Source organism: Pleuronectes platessa, chromosome 11 (genome assembly GCF_947347685.1).
Source record: "Pleuronectes platessa chromosome 11, fPlePla1.1, whole genome shotgun sequence".
NCBI lineage: Eukaryota > Metazoa > Chordata > Actinopteri > Pleuronectiformes > Pleuronectidae > Pleuronectes > Pleuronectes platessa.
In genome coordinates this window covers 734,618-758,745 of record NC_070636.1, presented here as the reverse complement: position 1 = coordinate 758,745, position 24,128 = coordinate 734,618, and the positions used below count along the sequence as shown (strand labels likewise).

General features: G+C 47.0%; 3 protein-coding genes across 4 annotated transcripts in view; 1 reads left to right on the top strand and 2 right to left on the bottom strand.

The window, feature by feature from the left end:
* The first annotated feature begins 471 nt into the window (after positions 1–471).
* strn3 (striatin, calmodulin binding protein 3) lies at positions 472–14,530 on the top strand. Of its 2 annotated transcripts, none has more exons than XM_053434982.1 (16): positions 472–750; positions 6,625–6,728; positions 7,572–7,645; positions 7,749–7,827; positions 7,983–8,144; positions 8,229–8,367; positions 8,671–8,806; positions 9,129–9,268; positions 9,361–9,539; positions 9,925–9,972; positions 10,094–10,215; positions 10,362–10,529; positions 10,631–10,771; positions 10,877–10,984; positions 11,085–11,171; positions 11,281–14,530. In XM_053434982.1, exons 1-16 carry the CDS (start codon positions 487–489, stop codon positions 11,448–11,450), a joined length of 2,121 nt encoding a protein of 706 aa, XP_053290957.1. In that variant the 5' UTR covers positions 472–486; the 3' UTR covers positions 11,451–14,530. The 2 variants fall into 2 exon arrangements, with proteins under 2 accessions (XP_053290957.1, XP_053290958.1); XM_053434983.1 differs by lacking the exon at positions 472–750 and adding an exon at positions 1,582–2,052.
* Positions 11,861–19,076, bottom strand: LOC128450961 (dynein regulatory complex subunit 2-like). Its single transcript, XM_053434724.1, has 12 exons — positions 18,934–19,076; positions 18,238–18,474; positions 17,522–17,689; positions 17,157–17,326; positions 16,595–16,745; positions 16,328–16,501; positions 15,959–16,177; positions 15,783–15,884; positions 15,317–15,580; positions 13,445–13,541; positions 12,119–12,313; positions 11,861–12,003 (listed from the first exon to the last, which is right to left on the bottom strand). The coding sequence occupies exons 2-12, from the start codon at positions 18,391–18,393 to the stop codon at positions 11,861–11,863; spliced, it is 1,839 nt and encodes a 612-aa protein (XP_053290699.1). The 5' UTR covers positions 18,394–18,474; positions 18,934–19,076.
* A 3,460-nt stretch (positions 19,077–22,536) lies between these two features.
* Positions 22,537–24,128, bottom strand: part of LOC128450960 (dynein regulatory complex subunit 2-like) — a 199,891-nt gene continuing 198,299 nt past the window's right edge. Inside the window, exons 5-9 of the mRNA XM_053434723.1 lie at positions 23,833–23,983; positions 23,566–23,739; positions 23,197–23,415; positions 23,021–23,122; positions 22,537–22,818 (exon numbers count right to left, since the gene is read on the bottom strand). Coding sequence (XP_053290698.1) covers positions 22,537–22,818; positions 23,021–23,122; positions 23,197–23,415; positions 23,566–23,739; positions 23,833–23,983 — 928 coding nt within the window. The remainder of the gene's footprint in view (positions 22,819–23,020; positions 23,123–23,196; positions 23,416–23,565; positions 23,740–23,832; positions 23,984–24,128) is intronic.

The following is a 24,128-nucleotide window of genomic DNA, read 5'->3' as shown; positions in this document are numbered from 1 at the left end:
TCGTGAATGTCCCATCATGTCGGTGAATGACAGAGAGTAACCAGGAGAATGGCCCGGCATGCACCGCGGCCTTGGGAAGGAGAGGAAGGGGGGGGGGGGCAGAAAACACACACACACATAGAGAGGGAGGGGGATAGAGCGAGAGGGAGAGGGAGAGGGAGGGGGATAGAGCGAGAGGGAGAGGGAGAGGGAGGGGGATAGAGCGAGAGGGAGAGGGAGGGGGATAGAGCGAGAGAGCGAGAGAGCGGGAGGGGGATAGAGCGAGAGAGAGAGAGAGAGAGGGAGAGAGAGAGGAGTAATGGCGGCCGGGTAGACGCACACACACACCGACACCTCGTCCACCAGCAGCCGCACTCACCGCAGCCCTCCGGGGGCAACTTCCCTCACACACCGCGGCGGACTCACGGGCTTCCGCTGGAAGCGGATCCGGCCTTGGACCTCTGCTGCCCGGGACTTTCCTTCTCCCCGAGAGAGAGGGAGGAAAACATGGATGAGCAGCCCGGCGGAGGAGGAGGGGTCGGAGCGGGCTCTCTGAGGCAGCCTCCACCGCCGCAGCAGCAGCTCCAGCCCGGGGGCAGCGGCAGCGCCAACCCGCCGCTCGGAGGAATCATGGTGCCGCACCAGCCGGACGAGCTGCCCCGGCCCCAGCAGCAGTACACCATCCCCGGCATCCTGCACTACATCCAGCACGAGTGGGCCCGGTTCGAGATGGAGAGAGCGCACTGGGAGGTGGAGAGGGCCGAGCTCCAGGTTAGCAAACCCCGCTAGCTTAGCGGCGAGCGCCGCGCGAGTTCCCGGGCCGGGCCGGGCCGGGCCGCTGCTCGGTCAGCGGGTCCCCGGGACTCGGACCCGCGCTGCGAACCGGCTCTTGATTTGTTTCCCTTCGGACGTTGAGGCTCCGTCTGGGCACTTAGCGGGCTGGAGCTAGCCGTTAGCTCCCTGCAGCTAGCCGCTAGCTCCAGCCTGGGTCTCGGTTCTTCTGGTGTTTTCCTCCTGAGTTTGTTTTCTCCTCGAACTTCTGAGCTCCAGAGCCGAGCTGGGTCCAGATGTCCACGTTCTGCCGGGTTGTTGGTCCCGCGAGCTGAGTGAGCTGGAGCCTGGTTAGCTGGGGACTAGTTAGCTGAGTTAGCTGGAGACTAGCTCAGGTGGAGGAATGCTCCTTTACTTTTAAAGAGTTTCCTAAACGTCAGCGTGAAAACAACTCTAGTATAAATACTTCAATACTAACAAGTGGAGGACAGGACAACAGCACCGTGTCCTGAGAGGTCCACAGACCATCACAGATCCATGTGTCTCCATGTAGGACTCATTATTCATATTAACATTAGACCAGTGGAGGCTACTGGAGTCTACTGGTGGAGAACCAGAGGAAACAACTGACATTAAAGCAAACGATTACAGCAACAATCAAATCTAACATAAAGTAATTCATATTCACTTAGTTCCACCATTATAAATGTTGGAATGTTAAATAGACAAAGGGTCAGTTCAGTTAATTTTAAAGATAACCTATCAGCTGGTCACTGAAAAACATTAATAATAGATTAAATATGAATCCACCAAACAGAGTGGGAGTGACTTCAGCCTCAGATACGTTGAGGGATGAAGTTGTGTAAGTTTGTTGTAACGCTCCTGCAGCAGAGTGTGTAATGACAGGGCCAGTGTGTGTCTGTTTGTGTGTCTGTGTGCTCTGACTTGTCGGGCTGTGACTCTGGATGCCTTCAGCATGACTCCGTCACAGCTCCTGATAAGAAACAAACGTATGAGCTGAGGTGTCCACATTCCTGTGAAGCTCCTCTGCAGGAGGACGTGTCCCCGCTTCGACTCAGAGACAAACTCTACGTCTCTTCAGTCACAACACAATCCATCTCACCAAGAACATCACCAAACTCTCAATTTGACATGAGACCAGAGGATATGTTCTGCTCTTCTCTGTAGCTTCACACAGTTCCTGGTCTTCAGCTCCTTCTCATGGAGCTGGTCAGTGGCTGTGTTGTCTTCACGGTGCATTGACGCACTGAGACGGACATCAGGAGACACACGGGGACAAAGGTCAATGTATTGCAAGCTGATCCGTCTCATTGATATTTGGGTCTTTTTTATGGATTGTGTCAAATGATTTAAAAACCATCAGAACCACTGTTTGTCCTGAGGTCAAAGCTCAGGAGGTTCCTTGTTGACATGCAGCCTCACTCTCTGTGAAGTGTGAAGCTTCCTGTGTGCTCGTTCCTTCAGTCTCTGCACTGGGAACCACTGGGATTGGTCTGTTCCTGTTTGCTGTGTAAACTGGGCAGAGTTGACTGACTGAGCCCTGTCTGCAGTTTCAACATGACTTTTATCAAGGACTCGAACCCTCCACCAGCTTCACCTCTCTGTACAGACAGGACTGGTTGTTGTGGTACAGATTGTTCGGTCTCTGATTTGAGATCAGATGTTTTGAACTCTGTGGAGGAGGAGCAGGAGGAGCAGGAGGAGGAGCAGGAGGAGCAGGAGGAGCAGGAGGAGCTGTAGGTCTGTTAACACTTCTCTGCCGATCCGCAGCCAATGGAGGAAGTGAGGAGACGACAGGAAGCCGTCAGCACGTCCCTGATCTCTGATCAGCCTTTCAGGTCACTTCTCGTGTCTGTCCCTCATGTGTGTGGTCCTCACGGCCCCGTTCACACCTGCTGCTGACGCTCAGGTCTGTTCACACTGACCAGGTTCGTTGTGTTAGTTAATATTGTTGTAATAAATCTGTGTTTGTGAAGCTGTCAGAAGAGAGACAACCCTTTGGTTCCTTATGAAGCTGAGGTCAGAGGTCATCAGTGTGGTCCAGGACTCAGATCTGAGTCAGATGAAGTCGGTGTCCTTGTTTCCTTGTCTCCTCGTCTCCTCGAGTGTGGGGGGGGGGGGGGGGGGGGGGGGGGGGGGGCAGCTCTGTGGTTCAGGGTTGAGCTGAGAAGATGCAGCTTCACATCTCCACACAGCAAACAGCTGAGTGGAGACGATCAGTTGATCTGGATCATAAATCATATCTTGAATCTGACCGGTGGTAAAACTTCAATCAGTTGGTTGCAGTGATGGTGAGAGGATCAGAGTCATGTGACTGATGAGAACCAATCAGGAAGAGAACGTGTTCAGACTGAACACGTCAGTTTGAAAACACAGAGTTTTCAAACTGACCTGAGATCAGCTCACACGAGTCTGCACCAGACGGAACCATAGCAGCAGGGATGAGTTTGAAATGTAAACAATACGAGATGTTTCTTCTCTTAGAGCCTCAATGAAGAGGAAGGGGATTCAAGTGGAACTCTGTGACCCCCCCGGTTAACTGTTCATTCGTTTCTTATTATATAACTATCATCATAGTATTTTTACTTTTTTATCTAAAGGTAGTAATTCAGCGTCCAATCAGAAAGCTTCCTGGAACCTTTAACGTCCCACAGCTTCTGTCCCCTTCAGAGGTTGAGTCCACAGGAGGTGAGGAAGGTGGGAGACGTCCTCGACCACAGGAAGCAGGCTGTCCTCCATGTTGAGCTGCTGGTTACTGTAAACGTTAATCAATCAATCAATCAATCAATCAATCTCCTCGACATATTCGTGTCTTTACCGACGCGTGAATATGAAGAATCACACGAGACAGCACTTCAGATTTTTAAGCTTCGGAAACAGAAACAAACATTTCTGTCCAACTGAGTTAAATCCAAAGGGTCAAAGGTCAGTCTGTTTACCTGGAGAGTGGTGACTGGGCCACATGTTTCAGTGGGGGGGGGGGGGGGGGGGCATGTTTTGATAAAGAGGACAGGGCTGTGGGACGAGGCTGTAATTAGGATCCCTGGCCTAGTGGGCTCTGCTCTGACACCCCCCCATCCCAGCTGGATGCTAAAAGTAGACCGGCCTAAAATAACTAGTGTACACACACACACACACACACACTGGGGTTCAACTGCCTGTCAGTCACAAATAAGGGTGAATTACTTTAGAACTTCCATTTGAAAAGTGTGTGTGTGTGTGTGTGTTGGGTGCAAGCAGTTGTTCAGAGGAATGGACCCCCCCGTCAGCCTGTTAAATCGGTGGTAGTGACCTTCCCCCCCCCCCACACACACACACACACACACACACTCCTACATCGTCACCCTGCTGCTGTGACCTCACTCCAACTCTCTAAGGAGCGTTTGATTCATGCTCACCAGGTGCACGGGGGGGGGGGGGGGGGGGGGGTGAAGCTTTGAGAACATGTTCCTGCCACAGACCTCAAATCAAACCTTCAGTAACAACATTAGAGCTAATAGAGAGAGAGAGAGAGAGGTGGAGCATTGAAATACAGGAAAGTTCAGTGAACTTGTGAAACTGTTGAGAGAATCCTAAACTTAAAGTTCCTTTCGACTCCTTTGATGTTTCCCTGTAGTTCACTGACTTCATCATGGAAATGACCCAAAAGGTCAGAGGTCAGCTGCTGATCCATCTTCACATGTAAACTGACGACCTGTGAATGTGTTGATCATAAACTATAAATACAGACGGACGTTGTGTTTCCACTTCCTCCACAAATGAAGCCAGAATGTCTCTGATACGAGCGCGGCCATCTTGGAGCCGTGGTATCGAAGTCCCGCCCACTCACACTCGTCCAATCAAGGACAGTCTGTCCATCTTCATTGACAGTCTAGGGTCTGTATTTGTGTAGAACAGGAAAGATGTGTGATAAGTTGTTATGTTTGTGTGATTCAGAGAACAGTGAACATCTGGAGCAGTGGTGTTCAGTCAGGGAGCAGCTCGGGCTCAAAGTGCAGCCGCGGGACAAACATTAAACCAGACGTCCCTCTGGTTAACGCACAGGGACACAGGAGAGTTCAACTGTTGTGTGACAGCAAATACACTATAAACTGAGTTGTGTGAGTTCACAGCTATGAGCCTCAGTTCAGAGAAGCTGAGATTCTCCTGAATGAAGATATAGATACCTCATCGAGCCCCAGGGAAATGAAGGTGCATGTCTCGACCTATCAGAGCGGGCCCAGCAGCATGTGACCTGAGTCTGACTGCAGTGAGACGTGTTTGTGTCGTGGTCGAATCCCCGGAACCGTCTGTGACTCACATGAAGTCGTGATGTGCCAGCGACTCTGGAGCTGAACGTGCTTCAGATGTTTGGTGGTTTACTGTGAGGCTGCAGGATGATCTCACACAGACACACAAACACACAGACACACACAGACACACACTGGTATGTCAGAGGCTTGTCAGGAGCTGTGGCTGTCCGTCACAGAGCCAGCCAATCAGAGCAGGTCTGGAGCAGTGTGCTGTGTTATGTAATCCTCCTCCCAGACGTCCCAGTTCACTCCCTTCCTCTGTCTCTCTCTCTTTTGGCCGGGGGGGGGGGGGGGGGACATCTGGTTTCCCCGTCGTCATGGTGACGTCCACAAGGGGAAGTCTCCCCCCCCCCCCAGTCCTCTGTTGCCATGGTACACGGGGAAATAGCAGTGTTTGTGTGTCTGTGTGTGTGTTGGTATAAATAGATCTCAGCCTCAGGCCTCCATAGGGTTGAGTTTCAGGAGCAGCTGCTCACAGACAGAGAGACAGACATGTGGACAGAGAAAGACATGTGGACAGAGAGAGAAAGACATGTGGACAGAGAGAGAGACATGTGGACAGAGAGAGAGACATGTGGACAGAGAGACAGACATGTGGACAGAGAGACAGACATGTGGACAGAGAGACAGACATGTGGACAGAGAGAGAGACATGTGGACAGAGAGACAGACAGACATGTGGACAGAGAGACAGACAGACATGTGGACAGAGAGACAGACAGACATGTGGACAGAGAGACAGACAGACATGTGGACAGAGAGACAGACATGTGGACAGAGACATGTGGACAGAGACATGTGGACAGAGACATGTGGACAGAGAGACATGTGGACAGAGGGACAGACATGTGGACAGAGAGAGAGACATGTGGACAGAGAGACAGACAGACAGACATGTGGACAGAGAGAGAGACAGACATGTGGACAGAGAGACAGACATGTGGACAGAGACATGTGGACAGAGAGACATGTGGACAGAGGGACAGACATGTGGACAGAGACATGTGGACAGAGAGAGACAGACATGTGGACAGAGACATGTGGACATATAGAGATGTGGACCATATACTGTGGCTTATAGAAGAAAACAACAAAAAAAGTCGTAATAAACAAACTTAAACATATATTCAAATTCTGAATTTAAGCTGTCACTGAGCAGCGGCGCCCCCTGCTGGTCTCAGTTCAGCTTCCCTCTTCAGCTGGTTGTGTCTGTGACTCTCTGTCAGTTGTTCTCTCAGGAGATGGAACCCACTCAGCAGAGTCACAGACGCTCAGGGAGAGAAGGAGGAAACGTTCTCTTGTTCACACTCACACGTCAGACTCACTTCATCCAGCTGCTGCTTCAGGTCCACAACGTTTTCACAGACCTGAAGTGAACCTGCTTCTTCTCTGCTTCTTCTCCCTCTCTGCTTCTGATTGAACATGTGGTGCAACAATTCAAGATATTGTAGAATTCGGAGAAACCTCTCAACTCATGTATGTGATGATGAAGATGTCCGGAGACAGAAGACGTCAGTTTGAAGACACCCTGAATGATCCTCTCCTGTGTCTCTGTCTGCAGGCCAGGATAGCGTTCCTCCAGGGAGAGAGGAAGGGTCAGGAGAACCTGAAGAACGACCTGGTTAGAAGAATCAAAATGTTAGAATATGCCCTCAAGCAAGAAAGGTAAGAAACAACTTTCACCACAGACATGAATGTGTCATCACAGGATTTATTAACAGGATTTAAAGTCCATGCAGCTGAGCTTTTTATGTTGTTGCTCTTTACTACACATTATGCAGTTTTTATCAATCTGTCAGATCATCTATGGTTTTCACCTGTTGATGTTTAAACAGCTTTATTGTTTGATTCCTTCATCAAAGCTTCAGTTTGTTATCACTGATCTCAAACCAGCTGGAAGCACAAGCTGATCTCTAACTATATTCAGACATGAACTCTGGAACATGTCGGTAAAATAATCGTTCACAACAACATATAACACATTATATTATATTATACTGCATTACATTGCATATTGCAATTTGACACTATTCACTGTCTTGCATCTTGAATTTCACTTTTTACTTTAAAAGGGAGTAAATAAGTAGTAAATAGTGAGTAAATATATATTGTTTATTTTTATTTTTCTTATGTGTGTTGTATTTATTGTGTTTTTATGTTTTTATGTTTCTATGATCATTGTATGCACCAATAACCAGAGCAAATTCCTTGTAGGTGTAAACCTACTTGGCAATAAATACTTTCTGATTCTGATCTGATGTGGGAAAATCAGGCGAGGGGCGGAGCCTGTAGGCCCTCATCATCAAAATCTCTGGAATAATAACAATTATACTTTTATTTCATGGTGCCTTTCTAGAAAATACATGAAAAGAAAGGATCAGGAGTCACTTGTCCATCCGGACGTTTCTCTGTGTTTTCTATCCAGATAACAAACACTCGTCTCACTGCTGCTGATCTCAACCTGAACTTTATCATCTTCACCTTTGTTCTGCTTTGTTTCCTCTTCAGAGCAAAATATCACAAGTTAAAATACGGAACCGAGTTAAACCAAGGGGACATGAAGATGCCCAGCTTTGAATCCGGTAGGTGGTGCGTCCGTCTGTCCCTCTGTGTCCCTCTGTGTCCCTCTGTGTGGTTCTGTGGTTGTGTTACTTCATGGTCTGTCCTGTGGGTTTTGTCCTTCAGACACCAAAGACTCGGAGGTCTCTGCTGTTCCTGCCAACAGTCAGCTGACCTGGAAACAAGGCCGACAGCTCCTCAGACAGTAAGAGCCCGATGGAGAGGTCCAGCCTCTGACAGACACACATCCACACATTATCTCCTCAGGCTTCTAACACAGTTCATCCTCAGTTTGTCAAACAACACAAGTGTTTTTTAATGTCTTGTTTTGTGTGTCTGTTTGTGTGTGTGTGTGTGTAGGTACCTGCAGGAAGTCGGGTACACAGACACCATCCTGGACGTCCGCACTCAGAGGGTTCGCTCTCTGCTCGGCCTGTCGGGCTCCGAGCAGAACGGGTCCGTGGAGAACAAGAACCTGCAGCACCTGATCAACGGGACGGAGCGCCGCAGGGACAGCAAGAGGTACACACACACACACACACACAGACACACACAGTGGGGTCAGAGGTCACACAGAGGGAACATCTGACCGTTGTGTGTGTCCAGGAGTCCAGGTGATGTTCTGGAGACGTTTAACTTCCTGGAGAACGCAGAGGACAGCGACGAGGACGAGGACGAGGAGGGAGACCTGATGGACGACATCAGTCCAGACAAACACCATCGAGCCAAGAAACACAAGACCAAGGCACGCACGCACACACACACACACACACACACACACACACACACACACACACACACACACACACACACACACACACACACACACACACACACACACACCACTCAACCCAGTTCAATGCACCTCGTCTCCTTTTTATTCCTTATTTTACTTCCTTCCTTCATCTCCTTGCTCACTCACCCTCCCTCTGCCCCCCCCTCTCTCCATCCCTCTCTCCTCTCCTGCTTCTCTCCATCATGTTGACCTCTGTCTCCTTGTCCCCAGTGAAGTGATGTCCCCTCTGATTGTCCTGCTCTGCTCCTCTAGGTGGGGAACGAGGGCCTGGCGTCGGAGGAGGACGCCGACACGGAGGAGGCGCTGAAGGAGTTTGACTTCCTGGTGACAGCAGAGGACGGAGAGGGAGCAGGAGAAGCTCGGAGCTCTGGAGACGGAACAGAGTGGTGTGAGTGAGACGGATAAAACACACACAATCATGTAGTCCAACACACTTTGAAGGGACACCAGTCTGACGGGAACAACGCACAACCTGCCACGTTCTGCCACCAGGGGGCCAAGCTGGGGCTGATGGGAGTTTACAGCCTTCATTATGAGTTAGTTGTTGTGGTGCAGCACTGAGGCATGATGGGAGTTGTCTCCTCCTTTTAATCTCATTCTGAGTGACATGAGGCTGAAGTGGAAACACAGAGAGCTGAGAACTGAAAGTGAAATACAAGTTGATTAAACTTTGTGTCTCTGCCTCTCTCTCTCTCTCTCTCTCTTTGTAGCGGAGCCTCTACCGTTTCCTACTGGGGGGGGGAAGTCCTTCCTGCTGGGGGGGGCGGACGACGTGATGGAGAGCGTGCTGGGTCTCGGTGACCTCGCTGACCTCACCGTCACCAACGACGAGACGGACTACAGCTACGACGTGAGGACACACACACAACCACACACAACCACACACTCGCAGTGTTTAACAGACGAATTTAATGAGATGAATCTTCCATGTGTTCACCTCAGCTGCCAACCAATAAGGACTCTTCGTTCAGGAAGACCTGGAACCCCAAGTACACGCTGCGGAGCCACTTCGATGGCGTCCGGGCTCTGGCCTTCCACCCGGTGGAGCCCTGCCTGGTCACCGTGTCCGAGGACCACACCCTGAAGCTGTGGAACCTCACCAAGACCGTCCCCGCCAAAAAGTACCTCAGCTGCTCCTCTGAACACACACCAGGGCTTGAGTGACACTGAGGGTTAGAGCGTCTGTGGTTCAGGAGCCATGAACCTTCATGAACCTCATTGAGACGCATCAATCAATCAATCAATCAATCAAATCACTTAGCTTCTCATCTCAAATCCGAACCCGTTGATTTCCTCCTCATCCTGCAGCTCCAGAGATAATCCCCTCTTCTCAGCTCCTTCCTCTTTGCACCTCATTTCCTCAGCTTAGTTTCAAACACAGAGCCGTCAGTGTCGCACACATGATCCTGGTGAAGAACCCCCCCCCCCCAGGATTCACTGCATAATAATACAACTCAGCAAAGTTGATGATGTGTTAAATAAAACCTTATTTCCACTGTTTCCTAGAAGTGCCTCGTTCGATGTGGAGCCCGTCTACACATTCAGAGCCCACGTGTACGTATCTTCACTCACACATGTGTGTGTCCACTTGTGTTAATGTCACATCCACACAACTCTTCAGTTTGAAATGAACACGTTGTGGTGAGTGTGTCCTGACGCCTCCTCTGTCTTCCAGTGGTCCAGTGCTGTCGCTGGCGATGACCTCCAGTGGTGAGCAGTGTTTCAGTGGAGGCATCGACTCCACCATCCAGTGGTGGAACATCCCCAGCTCCAATGTTGACCCCTACGACACCTACGGTACACACACACACACACACACGGACACACACTCTCACAATCAGACAGAAATAATTTGTCACTTCTACAAAGCTGTCAAAGTGAAAGAGTAAAGTCTTTTCAGTTTTATTAACACTCGTCCCCTCTTTCTTCTCCTGTCCAATCAGATCCCAGCGTCCTTGCTGGGTCGTGGGTGGGGCACACAGATGCTGTGTGGGGATTGGCTTACAGCGGAATCAAGAACCGCCTCCTGTCCTGCTCGGCAGACGGAACGGTGAAGCTGTGGAACCCGACGGAGAAGAACCCCTGCATCTGCACTTTCAACACGAACCAGGGTGAGAGGGGGGAGGACAGAGCGCCCCCTGGAGGAGGCAGCACCACAGAACTGCTCCAGAGGAAACACCGTCCACTTGTTAACGTGTGTGTGTGTCTGCAGAACACGGGATCCCCACATCAGTGGACTTTAACGGCTGTGACCCCGCCCACATGGTGGCGTCCTTCAACAGTGGAGACGTGGTGGTGTACGACCTGGAGACCTCCCAGCAAGCACTGGTGCTGAAGGGTCAGGGGGACAGCTGTGAGAACACACACACAAACACACACACACACACACACACAGATTCAACAGTAGTGTGTAACGATGCAGACGTTTCATCCTCATCTCTTTCCCTCTGTTCTGAAGCCGTCCCGGGTTCGAATCATATCAACAAGGTGGTGAGTCACCCCACGCTGCCGGCCACCATCACCGCCCACGAGGACCGACAAATCAAGTTCTACGACAACAAGTCAGGTCAGTCTGACGAGCCCCCCCCCCCCCTACACTTGGTACACTAGGCCGACGGTGCAGATTGTAGCTTATGGCTCCGTATGAACCTCCTCTGTCTGTGCAGGTAAAGTGATCCACGCCATGGTGGCCCACCTGGACGCAGTGACCAGTCTGGCGGTGGATCCTAACGGGATCTACCTGATGTCTGGCAGTAAGTCTCACACACACACACACACACACACACACACACACACACACACACACTTGAATCCACTGGGTGTAGAGGACCTGATGTAATGGACGCCTCGTCTCCTCCTCAGGTCACGACTGCTCCCTGCGTCTCTGGAACCTCGACAGTAAAACGTGTGTTCAGGAGATCACAGCTCACCGGAAGAAGAGCGAGGAGGCCATCTACGACGTGGCCTTCCATCCCTCCAAGGCCTTCATCGCCTCCGCCGGAGCCGACGCCCTCGCCAGGGTCTACGTGTAGACGAGGAGGAGAGGGAGCGGACACACCTGGGGCGAGAGACTCAGACTGACAGAGAGAGAGAGAGAGACAGGCTGGTCTGTTCACACACTAAAAGGATTCAGGTCTGTTCAGGTCTCTGAACACAGAATATATATTAAAGACTGGAGGTGACGAGCATCTGGACACACACACACAGACACACACAGACACACACAGACCCACACACACACTCAGAGGCTGAGTGCTGCGACCGACTGAAGAGACGTTTGAACCTGCAGGTCGACACACAGCAGCTCGTCTGTCCCGTGATGTCCTCTGCCCCCCCCCCCCCCCGTGTGCTGGGTCCCACACGTAGCTCTGATGACACTACATGGAGCCCCCCCCACCCCCCCACCCTGAGCAGACGTCAAAGGAGTGAAAGGAAAAATCCCTCAGATCTCGTTTCTGTGTCTGTGGTTCTGTCTGTTGTTGGTCTTGTTGTTGAAAGGATCCACCGGACTCCCAGTTAACTCCCAGTTAACGACCAGTGAGTCGGCTTCTTTCCTGAAGAGGGACTCCCCCACAGCTTTGGAACCTTTGATGGGTCAGGGATGGAGATGTGATGATTGACAGCAGCTCTGAACTGAACCTGGTGTCGCTCTCACCTGCTGCTAAAGGGACTCACGGGGGGGGGGGGGGGGGGGTAGTACCCCGTGACATCACTGTGAACAGATTCACAAAGTCACCAAACATCATCCAGGAGGAAAACGTCAGGAGAAGTCGTGGGAGATGTTTCTCTTTGTGGACGCAGCCCAGGTTTGAAGCTGCTTCACCTTCACACCTCGAACCTGAAGGAGCGACCTGAGGAACGTCTGAGGAACGTCTGAGGAACACCTGAGGAACATCTGAGGAACATCTGAGGAACGTCTGAGGAACGTCTGAGGAGCTGCTCTGGATTCAACACGGGAGCAGATCATCGGATTCTAACCCGTCGTGGTTTCTCTTTATTTACGTTTTTTAACAATGAAATCTGAACCAAAGCTTAGATTTTATCCTGCAGAACTTTTTACAGTGTTTTTAAAGATTCTAAATTGAGATGAAAAACATCATCTGTGGATTTAGTTCAGAAACTTAACGACGAGTCAGACGTCCGTTTGTCTCCCCGACGAGGTGTCAGATGATTGGTCGATTCTTTCCCACCTCAGCCCTCCTGGGCCAATCAGAGCCCTGCGTTTAAACTCCACCCATGTGAGAGCGAAGCATTCAGTGGTTGAGTGTTATTGTTTTTGTTTGTGTAAAATAAATCTAGTTTTTATAATCCCTTTTTTATCAGCGTCTCGTTAACGGCACAGAGGAGGTTCCTCTCTCCCGTCCAGTAAGAAGCCCCGCCCACCCCCCCCCCCCCCTCCCCCCTAGAGACACACTCACATGTTGGTTAAGGTGAGACACTACAGGCACAAACTAATTTCATGCACTTCTCATTTTAGCTTTTGCTTCTTTTTTAATATCAGACCAGTTGAAAGAAAACATCTAGAAAAGGCTTTTTAGGTTTTTATTTAAATAAATCACAAATCTCCACTTCAGCTTCGCTTCACCAGACAAACCAGTTTGATCCTGTTAATGGTCCCAAGGTTTGATTCATAGATTTTATTAATAAACATGGCGCACGTTGTTTGATCTCTGAAGTCATTAAAATGGATCCTTCTGTAAAAACATGTTGACAAAACCAGTTGAGGAGTTTCAACCAGTTTAAATAACAAGGCCTCATTAGCATATTTACACCGAGTTCACAAACTGTCGAATCCAAAGAATTCTGTTCCTGTCAGAGACGAACTGGGGACGTTTCATGAAGATATAATATTTAACTGTTCACACCGGTTTGATATGAAGAGACACAACGAGCCCCCCCCCCCCTCTCAGTTTGTTAAACTCAAGTTAAAAGTCAAACTTCGTGGTGTCATGTGATCCCGTAGTAACACAACTGGTTGAGCACCGCTGCCTCCTGCTGGTCAACAACCGAATCGTACTTACTGTACCTGAGCAGCCAGTGGCAGAGTGGACGATCCACTTCCTGTTTACGTCCCCGGTGTCTTCAGTGTGGACGGAGGACGACTCGGGTCCGGAGCTAGAACCCTCGTGTGAGAGACGTGTGAGAGACGAAGACGTGAGGACTGAAGCTCCTCTTCCTCAGCGGCTCCCAGAGGCCGGACTCGTCCACCGGGTCCCAACTGGTTTTAAATAACTTGATTTATTTAATATAAAGAAAAGCTGATGAAATCATGAGGAGGTGTTTGGACGTGTTGAAACCTCTCAGCTCGTTTAGGAAACAGTTAATAATCCGGGGAATATTTGGCTTTACAGAGAACCTGAACGCACCACGTCACTGCTGTGCATCGTCTTCAGGCGCTGCCTTCAGGGACAATCTGCAGCTCTCCTGCTCCTCTTCTTCCTCCTGCTCCTCTTCTCTCTCCTGCCCTTCCTCCTCCTCCTCTTCTCTCTCCTGCCCTTCCTCCTGCTCCTCTTCCGCCTTCTCTTCCTCCTCCTGCTCCTCTTCTTCCTCCTGCTTCTCCTCTTTTCTCTCCTGCTCTCTCTCCTGCTCCTCATCATCTTCCTCCCCCAGCTGTTCCTGCTCTTCCTTCTCTTCCTCCTGCTCCTCTTCTCTCTCTCCTGCTCCTCATCTTCCTCCCCCAGCTGTTCCTGCTCTTCCTTCTCTTCCTCCTGCTCCTCTTCCCTCTCCTCCTCTCCTTCTCTCTTCACCGGAGTTCTTTACTGGTCAGTTTTAGTTTCTGGTTTGTTTTCATTTCATTTTTCTAACGGAAGGTTTTTGTAACTCGATCACAACTCTTTTTGTTTTAGTTTGATCTTCAACCAGATGTGTAACTAAAGACTTTTTGTTTGTGTAATGCATGATTAATACAATAAAAGTATTTTTTCTAATCTTCCAAAAAATGGATAAAAACAGTTCTGATCAGTTTGCGAGTTTTGATGAGTTTTGTAATTTTTTTTTTTTTTGATTTACAAACTATGAAACAACAGATTTTAAAGATTGTACCACAAAGCAGAATACAACTGTTGAAATGTATATAAAATGTCTATAATAACTATTAAATGGTGTAACTGTACAGATGCTGCTGCTCTGGTCCTTATTCTGCAGGAAGAACAAGCATATTACATCTTTCAAAATAAAATGTATATAAAGATAGTTTTTAGAAACAGCTTTATTTTAAGTATATTGAAAGAAATGTTTTTATAATAATACATTTTACTTAAACTTGAACAAAGCAAATGTTCTGTTAAATGGTTAAGAACTGAATTGGATATAAAAAAAAAGGAGTTAACAATAAATCAAATGGAAACGAAATGTAACTGAAGGTTTTCAAAATAATTTCTTACTGATATCGCTTCTGGTCGACTAAAGAATAAAGGGAAAATTTATTTATTTCTAACAACTCATTAATTATCAGACATTTTTACAAAAGATTCAAGTTGAACTTCTTTACAGAAAAACACCTTTGATCTCAAACTTGACACTTCTTCTTTTTGTTGTTGAATATTTTACTTTGAAAAAAATATTTTACAATGTTTAGATTTTTTCATTATTTCTGAAAATGTATAAACTTGAAGAAGAATCAAGAAAGTAAAAAGGTTTAAAATAATCAAACGCAGCCTTCAGAGTTAATCAATCAAAATTTATTTGTATAGTTCATATTCACAAATTACAATTTGTCTCATAGGGCTTTAACATGGTGAGACGTCCTCTGTCCTTCACCCTCAGTCACGTTCTCTGAAGTGAAACCACTTTTATTTTAATTTTAGAGTTAAAATATTTCACAATAGAATCATGTTTTGTTGACCAGCTGTTTAAAGACATGTTTCCATCTGGAGTGACATCACAGCATCTGTCTGACGGCGTGCGCGGCCTCGATGACGGTGTGGTGTCTGCTGGCGTCTGATTGGCCCGTGGTGGTCGGGGCCTGGGTCACGCTGAGCAGAGCGTGGCGTTCTCCGAGGTCGCTGAGCGTCATGGCCTCCAGGTGCTGACGCAGCAGAACCTTGAGCTGCCGGTTCTCCCGGCTCAGGTCGTCTCTCCGGTTCTTCAGAAGCTCCCGGTGCAGCAGAGCGGCGCTGGTGATCCGCGTCAAACGCCTCAAGGCTGCAAACTCACACGTGTCCTGCAGAGGGAGACAGAGCTCAGTGGGGTCCGAGAAGACCAGATGTTTTCTTCCTGTAGTGTTTTTGATCAAGGTTTTTGTTAATGTAAAAGTTAAAAAGCTCAAACTCTGAATACGATGTCACGTGACATCCCGATGACCCTAACCCTGTTCTATTGGTTCTTCATTTACTGCAAAACATCTGGACTTTGATCCATCTCACCTCAGCTGCCTCCTCCTCACACGTGGGACGATCCTCCTCTGGAGACAGGAACTCCTCCTCCAGCTTCCGGCACATTTCAGCGACTCGTAAAACTCGGTCGCCCTGAAACACGAACGTGGAGCTGAGCGAACAGAACGAGCATCAGAACCTCAGCAGGCTCACATCGAACATCTCACCTTGGAGATGACCTCCTGCAGTTTCTTGGCGGCGGCGTTGCTCTGCAGGCTGAGGTCAGCCAGATGTTTCCTCGCCGCTGACTGACCCCGGGTCAGCTGGTCACGAAGCTTGCGAGTCCTTTGGTTCACCTGGTTGGTGGCGGCCGTCAGATCTCGTTCCACAGACTCCTTCTCTGTCTGACTGGACTTCAGCTTCATCCTCAGCTGGAACATGGAGTCCTGAGGAAAGAGGAGAAGCAGGAGACGACTCACGACCTCAGATTTTATTTATCTCCTGATCCGACGTTCAGATCCTGAGGTTCTTCATCTCCTCGCTTCACAGTTCATTCATATATTTAATGTTCCCTGTGCTCTGGATGAGACTCTGACCTGCAGCTTCCTGAGCCTCCTCATGCTTCGGTCACTCGTCTCCATCAGCTGCTGGTTCTTCAGGAGCAGCTCCTCCAGCTCTGCTGCCTCCTTGTGGTGGAGCTGCAGAGTCTCCTGCTTCTGTCGAGTCTTCTCCTTCAGCAGCATCGAACCCTCCAGGAGCAGAGCCGCCCTCTGTCCACAGAGACAAGGAGACAAAGAGACAAAGAGTCAGAGAGACTGAGACAGACCTCACAGAGCTGGAGGACAAGTGGTCCCGTGGCCTACCCGCTCCTCGTGAGCGCTCTCGTACGCTGCGATGCTCTCACTGTACAGTCCCAGGACGTCGCTCATCACTGCTTCATGCTGCTGCTCCACAGAGAACTTTGCATCTTCCAGATCAGCTCGCTGCTGCAGAGAGTGCTGCTGCATCTGAGTCCTGAAACACAGCAGAGGCATCAAACCACCGCAGATCCCGAGCTCCGCTTGTCCACAGGAACAAGCGACATCCCAACCTGATTCCAAATGTCCAAGGTTGTGTCTAGTGTCTCTTTGAATCTGTCTAGTGTCTCTTTGAATCTGTCTAGTGTCTCTTTGAATCTGTCTAGTGTCTCTTTGAATCTGTCTAGTGTCTCTTTGAATCTGTCTAGTGTCTTTTTGAATCTGTCTAGTTTCTCTTTGAATCTGTCTAGTGTCTCTTTGAATCTGTCTAGTGTCTCTTTGCATCTGTTTTCTCGTTGCATCTAAAGCTCAAAGTGTAAAATCATGTTTCATACAAAGATACATTTCCTCTGATGGTCCTGTAAGAGGCCTCCTGCCTGCAGGGGGCGCTGTGGCTCCTCCCACTGACCTGTCGGAGGTGAACGTGCAGTTCAGGTGCTGCAGTCCTTCCTCCCACTGCCGCTGCAGAAGCACCAGCTGTTTGTCCTGGTGCGCCCGGAGTTGCTCTACGTGCTGCAGGTGGAGCTGCTGCACCTGGAGTGACTGATGCTCCGCCTCCTGCAGGTCTCGCTCCAGCCTCTGGAAACAAACAGGAAGAGTCAGGCTGAAAGGAAATGAAGTCACTGGAGCTTCCTCCTCCAGAGTAAAGGACAGGAGCACATCTGTGTGACCTCAGCAGCGCCACCAACAGAGCAGATGGTATATTTAAATGTTCTTATTATTTTATACTTCACATCTTCTTCTTCATTTTGGACGTCCAGAGCAGCGTCTCACCTTGATGACATCATCCACGGCGTCCAGCTGTCTGTCAAACGTCTGACTGAGGACGTCGATGTCTTTCCGGAGCTCGGAGGCTCGAACCTGTCGGAGAATCGACCTCCAGCCGTCGTGGAGCTTCAGGAGGTTCACCGCCCGGTTCCTCTCCTCCTTCTGCAACTTGTCCTGAATCAGAAGCGTCAGATATCAGCTGCTCTGTGGAGTCCTGATCGACCTGATGCAGTTTTTAATCTAATTTACATTTACTCAGGAAAATATATCAGAAATATTCCTGACATTTTCTGAACATGGATCCCAGAAGTGAAGCCACATCATCTGTGTCGCCCCCTGGTGTCTGGCTGCAGTATAAGATCATATATATCCTCCGTGTTAGCAGATGGGACATGAAATGAAAAGTAGACGTCACTGAAGTTTGTTCAAGTGTTTCTTTTTAAAGAGCTTCACTTTCCACCTGGTCACAGAATTAACTTCCTTGTTAATTGATCATTTAGATTTTAGAAATCAGATCCTCCACCAGCTCCATGTTTATTCTGATTTGATTCAGAGGATCAACATCTTCACATCATCGTCAACAAGCAGCCAAACCAAGACATGAAATGAATACACAATAATAAACAACACAATAAACACAAACAACAGAGGGAAACAAACAATCTCAACTCTACGAGTCCAGTTATCAGATGATTGAATCCAACACAGAGAAGGTTTCATACCTCGAGGAACAGAGCGAGTATCTCCTCTTTCTTCTTAGTGGTCTCCTCCTCAGCCTGAGCTCTCTGCTGCTGATACACAAGCTTCTCCTCCTCCGTCCTTCCTCCTTTACCTCCTCCTCCTCCTCCTCCTCCTCCTCTCTTTACTTTCCTCGGCATTATGTTCAATGTGTCACTGAAATAAAGTCCTCCAGGATAAATATCAGGTTTCAGTGTGAAACGAGGATTTAACAACTGAACCTGAAATAAACATGATGATGTCACCAGTTTAAAAAATACATGCTTAAAACAGAGAAACTGAAGAAAACTTCAATATGTACAAGATATTTGGAAAAAGTTTTTACAACAAACCAAGAAATTTACAGATGAAAAAGAATATTACTAATACTACTACAACTACTTATAATACTACTAATAATACTACTATTACTAATACTACTACTGCAATTACTAATACTACAACAACTACTAATACTACTACTAAAATAAAACGACGTTTCTTCAGGTAAAAAATTCGACTCGAAAAGTGACTAACGGTCCGTTACATGTAATAGAGTAGAAATACTTTGGTAGATGCAGGACTTTTATTTGTAATCGAGTATTTTCGGAAACTTCAACGTGTTTATTGGACCAAAGTTTCACCGCACGCGACTTGATGACGCAAGCGGAAGTAGAGTCGAGTAGTTTTTAGTAACTTACCTGTAAACCGTGATAAAACCTGAAGCACGTGACGAGTCCGACTGTCAACAAACAGGTCCTCGGTCTACATGGCAACACGCACACAACACACGTCACGTCCGGTCCGGACGAAGCAAACCGTCACGTGACCCCGTCCATAACAAATAACGTGGAATGGTGGAATGGATGTGGAAGTGACGTGTTTCCGTGATATTTATATCTATTAGGTAATTGATCAATATCCGCCTCGGGTGGTCAAAGGTCACTTTCTGAAGGTCAGTCTTAATAAAGTTGAAGAATTTAGTTTTAATGTTTTGTGTATTTTTGATTTTGAAGCTTTTGAAGCACAATCATGTTGTTGCTGTTTTGTGTGCTCTGCAGATTGGACACCAGGTGGCGACACCTCCCTGTAAAAACACGAGTTCTTTATTTGGAAACACGAGACGTTTACAAACAGAAGAGAATTCATACAAATGATCTTTTTCATGTTCTTTAAATTACATGATCATCTCTTTCCTTTTCCAAAACTACAAACATTTAATAAACTGATTCTATGAAAGGGGAAATAATCATCTGTGTTAATGTCAAACAACAAGAAAGAACATGTCCACGGTTTTATTACTTATAGAAGTTTCTTTCTACAAAATCCCTTTGTAACGATATTAAAGTAAAAGTTTGTTCCATTTTGGGGAAGGGTTTATATAAATACAATACAAAAAGAACATGTTCAAAGGATTTAACTCTGAGTTTTATCAGTTTGTGATCACTTGTGAATTAGTTTCTTCCCTCTGAGACAAAGTTCTGTAGAAATACAAAATACTTAACAACTTCGTTTCTCTTGATTCTTTCTGACATCAAAAAATATAATTATCATTGTGAATTCAACCTTTTTGTTAAAAACCATCTAGTGTTTTTTATCCAGAGTCAAAGACGTTGGACAGAAAAAACTTCATAAACAAAAACCTCCAGAAAACACGAGAAACATTTTGAGATAAATATCGTGCATCAGTCACAAGAAGTGAAATCTTCACATTTAACAAAAAACAAAAAACAATAAATTTATATGAATGTATAAAAAAAGAAATAAAATACATTTTTAATTTGCGTTATTATTCATTAATTATATTTTTCTAGAGGAAAAAGTATCTGGACACGTTTTCTCATAATGAAATGTTATGTACAGGATCTCATATGAATTAAAGATACAGATATGAAGTCTGGTCAATAAGAAATAAACTGAAACATGAACATTTATGAAACTGATCTCATTTTCACCTCCAGTTTCCTCATAATGTTAATTTAATGAATCATCTTAGATTCTGAACGATCTCACAGCTACAGCTCATAAGTTCATCTTCATCAGGGAATCGTTTCCATCTTTAATCTGTGGTTTGTCAAATGATCCAAGTTGTTATATTATTAAAAGTTTTTCATAATGTTCGATTTACATTTGAAAGATAATCTGAGTTGTTAAGTGAATGAGTTCATATGTGCTGAGGATCCAACGCCTCCTTCATCAAATAGAAAAAAGTTCTTAGTGTATATCATATCTGTCCATGTTGTTAACGTGTGAAGGGTTTATTTACAGGTTGTGTGTTCATGTGTGTGTGTGTGTGTGTGTGTGTGTGTGATTCTGAGAGAGGAAACTTCTATTTGGTTTAATTGATCAAAGTTTTGGTTTCATTTCAGTTTTTCAGTTTACAAACATGAGCATCTGTTTGTGTGTGTCTGTGTGTGTGTGTCTGTGTGTGTGTGTGTCCCAACTGATTTTAAAGAACTTGATTTATTTAATATATAGAAAAGCTGATGAAATCATGAGGAGGTATTTGGACGTGTTGAAACCTCTCAGCTCGTTTAGGAAACAGTTAATAATCCGGGGAATATTTGGCTTTACAGAGAACCTGAACGCACCACGTCACTGCTGTGCATCGTCTTCAGGCGCTGCCTTCAGGGACAATCTGCAGCTCTCCTGCTCTTCCTCCTCCTGCTCCTCTTCTTCCTCCTGCTCTTCCTCTTCCTCCTCCTGCTCCTCTTCTTCCTCCTGCTCTTCCTCTTCCTCCTCCTGCTCCTCCTCTTCTCTCTCCTGCCCTTCCTCCTGCTCCTCTTCTCTCTCTCCTGCTCTTCTTCCGCCTTCTCTTCCTCCTGCTTCTCCTCTTTTCTCTCCTGCTCTTCCTCCTGCTCCTCTTCTCTCTCTCCTGCTACTCATCTTCCTCCCCCAGCTGTTCCTGCTCTTCCTTCTCTTCCTCCTGCTCCTCTTCTTCTCTCTCCTGCTCTTCTTCCGCCTTCTCTTCCTCCTCCTGCTCCTCTTCTTCCTCCTGCTCCTCTTCTCTCTCTCCTGCTCCTCATCATCTTCCTCCCCCAGCTGTTCCTGCTCTTCCTTCTCTTCCTCCTGCTCCTCTTCCCTCTCCTCCTCTCCTTCTCTCTTCACCTGAGTTCTTTACTGGTCAGTTTTAGTTTCTGGTTTGTTTTCATTTCATTTTTCTAACGGAAGGTTTTTGTAACTCGATCACAACTCTTTTTGTTTTAGTTTGATCTTCAACCAGATGTGTAACTAAAGACTTTTTGTTTGTGTAATGCATGATTAATACAATAAAAGTATTTTTTCTAATCTTCCAAAAAATGGATAAAAACAGTTCTGATCAGTTTGCGAGTTTTGATGAGTTTTGTAATTTTTTTTTTTTTTTGATTTACAAACTATGAAACAACAGATTTTAAAGATTGTACCACAAAGCAGAATACAACTGTTGAAATGTATATAAAATGTCTATAATAACTATTAAATGGTGTAACTGTACAGATGCTGCTGCTCTGGTCCTTATTCTGCAGGAAGAACAAGCATATTACATCTTTCAAAATAAAATGTATATAAAGATCATTTTTAGAAACAGCTTTATTTTAAGTATATTGAAAGAAATGTTTTTATAATAATACATTTTACTTAAACTTGAACAAAGCAAATGTTCTGTTAAATGGTTAAGAACTGAATTGGATATCAAAAGGAGTTAACAATAAATCAAATGGAAAAAGAAATGTAACTGAAGGTTTTCAAAATAATTTCTTACTGATATCGTTTCTGGCCGACTAAAGATTCAAGATAATTTAATTTATTTCTAACAACTCATTAATTATCAGACATTTTTACAAAAGATTCAAGTTGAACTTCTTTACAGAAAAACACCTTTGATCTCAAACGTGACACTTTTCTTCTTTTTGTTGTTGAATATTTTACTTTAAAAAAAGACATTTTACAATGATTTTTTTCATTATTTCTGAAAATGTATAAACTTTAAGAAGAATCAAGAAAGTAAATGGTTTAAAATAATCCAGGCAGCTTATTGACTTCATAGTAAACTAAACCAGAATAAATATCAAATCCAAGTTCCAAACGCAGCCTTCAGAGTCAATCAATCAATCAAACTTTATTTGTATAGCCCATATTCACAAATTACAATTTGTCTCATAGGGCTTTAACATGGTGAGACGTCCTCTGTCCTTCACCCTCAGTCACGTTCTCTGAAGAGAAACGGCTTTTATTTTTATTTTACAGATTTATAATATTTCACAATAGAATCATGTTTTATTGACCAGCTGTTGAAAGACGTCATGTGTCCATCTGGAGTGACATCACAGCATCTGTCTGACGGCGTGCGCGGCCTCGATGACGGTGTGGTGTCTGCTGGCGTCTGATTGGCCCGTGGTGATCGGGGCCCGGGTCACGCTGAGCAGAGCGTGGCGTTCTCCGAGGTCGCTGAGCGTCATGGCCTCCAGGTGCTGCCGCAGCAGAACCTTGAGCTGCCGGTTCTCCCGGCTCAGGTCGTCTCGCCGGTTCTTCAGAAGCTCCCGGTGCAGCAGAGCGGCGCTGGTGATCCGCGTCAAACGCCTCAAGGCTGCAAACTCACACGTGTCCTGCAGAGGGAGACAGAGCTCAGTGGGGTCCGAGAAGACCAGATGTTTTCTTCCTGTAGTGTTTTTGATCAAGGTTTTTGTTAATGTAAAAGTTAAAAAGCTCAAACTCTGAATACGATGTCACGTGACATCCCGATGACCCTAACCCTGTTCTATTGGTTCTTCATTTACTGCAAAACATCTGGACTTTGATCCATCTCACCTCAGCTGCCTCCTCCTCACACGTGGGACGTTCCTCCTCTGGAGACAGGAACTCCTCCTCCAGCTTCCGGCACATTTCAGCGACTCGTAAAACTCGGTCGCCCTGAAACACGAACGTGGAGCTGAGCGAACAGAACGAGCATCAGAACCTCAGCAGGCTCACATCGAACATCTCACCTTGGAGATGACCTCCTGCAGTTTCTTGGCGGCGGCGTTGCTCTGCAGGCTGAGGTCAGCCAGATGTTTCCTCGCCGCTGACTGACCCCGGGTCAGCTGATCACGAAGCTTGCGAGTCCTTTGGTTCACCTGGTTGGTGGCGGCCGTCAGATCTCGTTCCACAGACTCCTTCTCTGTCTGACTGGACTTCAGCTTCATCCTCAGCTGGAACATGGAGTCCTGAGGAAAGAGGAGAAGCAGGAGACAACTCACGACCTCAGATTTTATTTATCTCCTGATCCGACGTTCAGATCCTGAGGTTCTTCATCTCCTCGCTTCACAGTTCATTCATATATTTAATGTTCCCTGTGCTCTGGATGAGACTCTGACCTGCAGCTTCCTGAGCCTCCTCATGCTTCGGTCACTCGTCTCCATCAGCTGCTGGTTCTTCAGGAGCAGCTCCTCCAGCTCTGCTGCCTCCTTGTGGTGGAGCTGCAGAGTCTCCTGCTTCTGTCGAGTCTTCTCCTTCAGCAGCATCGAACCCTCCAGGAGCAGAGCCGCCCTCTGTCCACAGAGACAAGGAGACAAAGAGACAAAGAGTCAGAGAGACTGAGACAAACCTCACAGAGCTGGAGGACAAGTGGTCCCGTGGCCTACCCGCTCCTCGTGAGCGCTCTCGTACGCTGCGATGCTCTCACTGTACAGTCCCAGGACGTCGCTCATCACTGCTTCATGCTGCTGCTCCACAGAGAACTTTGCATCTTCCAGATCAGCTCGCTGCTGCAGAGAGTGCTGCTGCATCTGAGTCCTGAAACACAGCAGAGGCATCAAACCCCCGCAGATCCCGAGTTCCGCTTGTCCACAGGAACAAGCGACATCCCAACCTGATTCCAAATGTCCAAGGTTGTGTCTAGTGTCTCTTTGAATCTGTCTAGTGTCTCTTTGAATCTGTC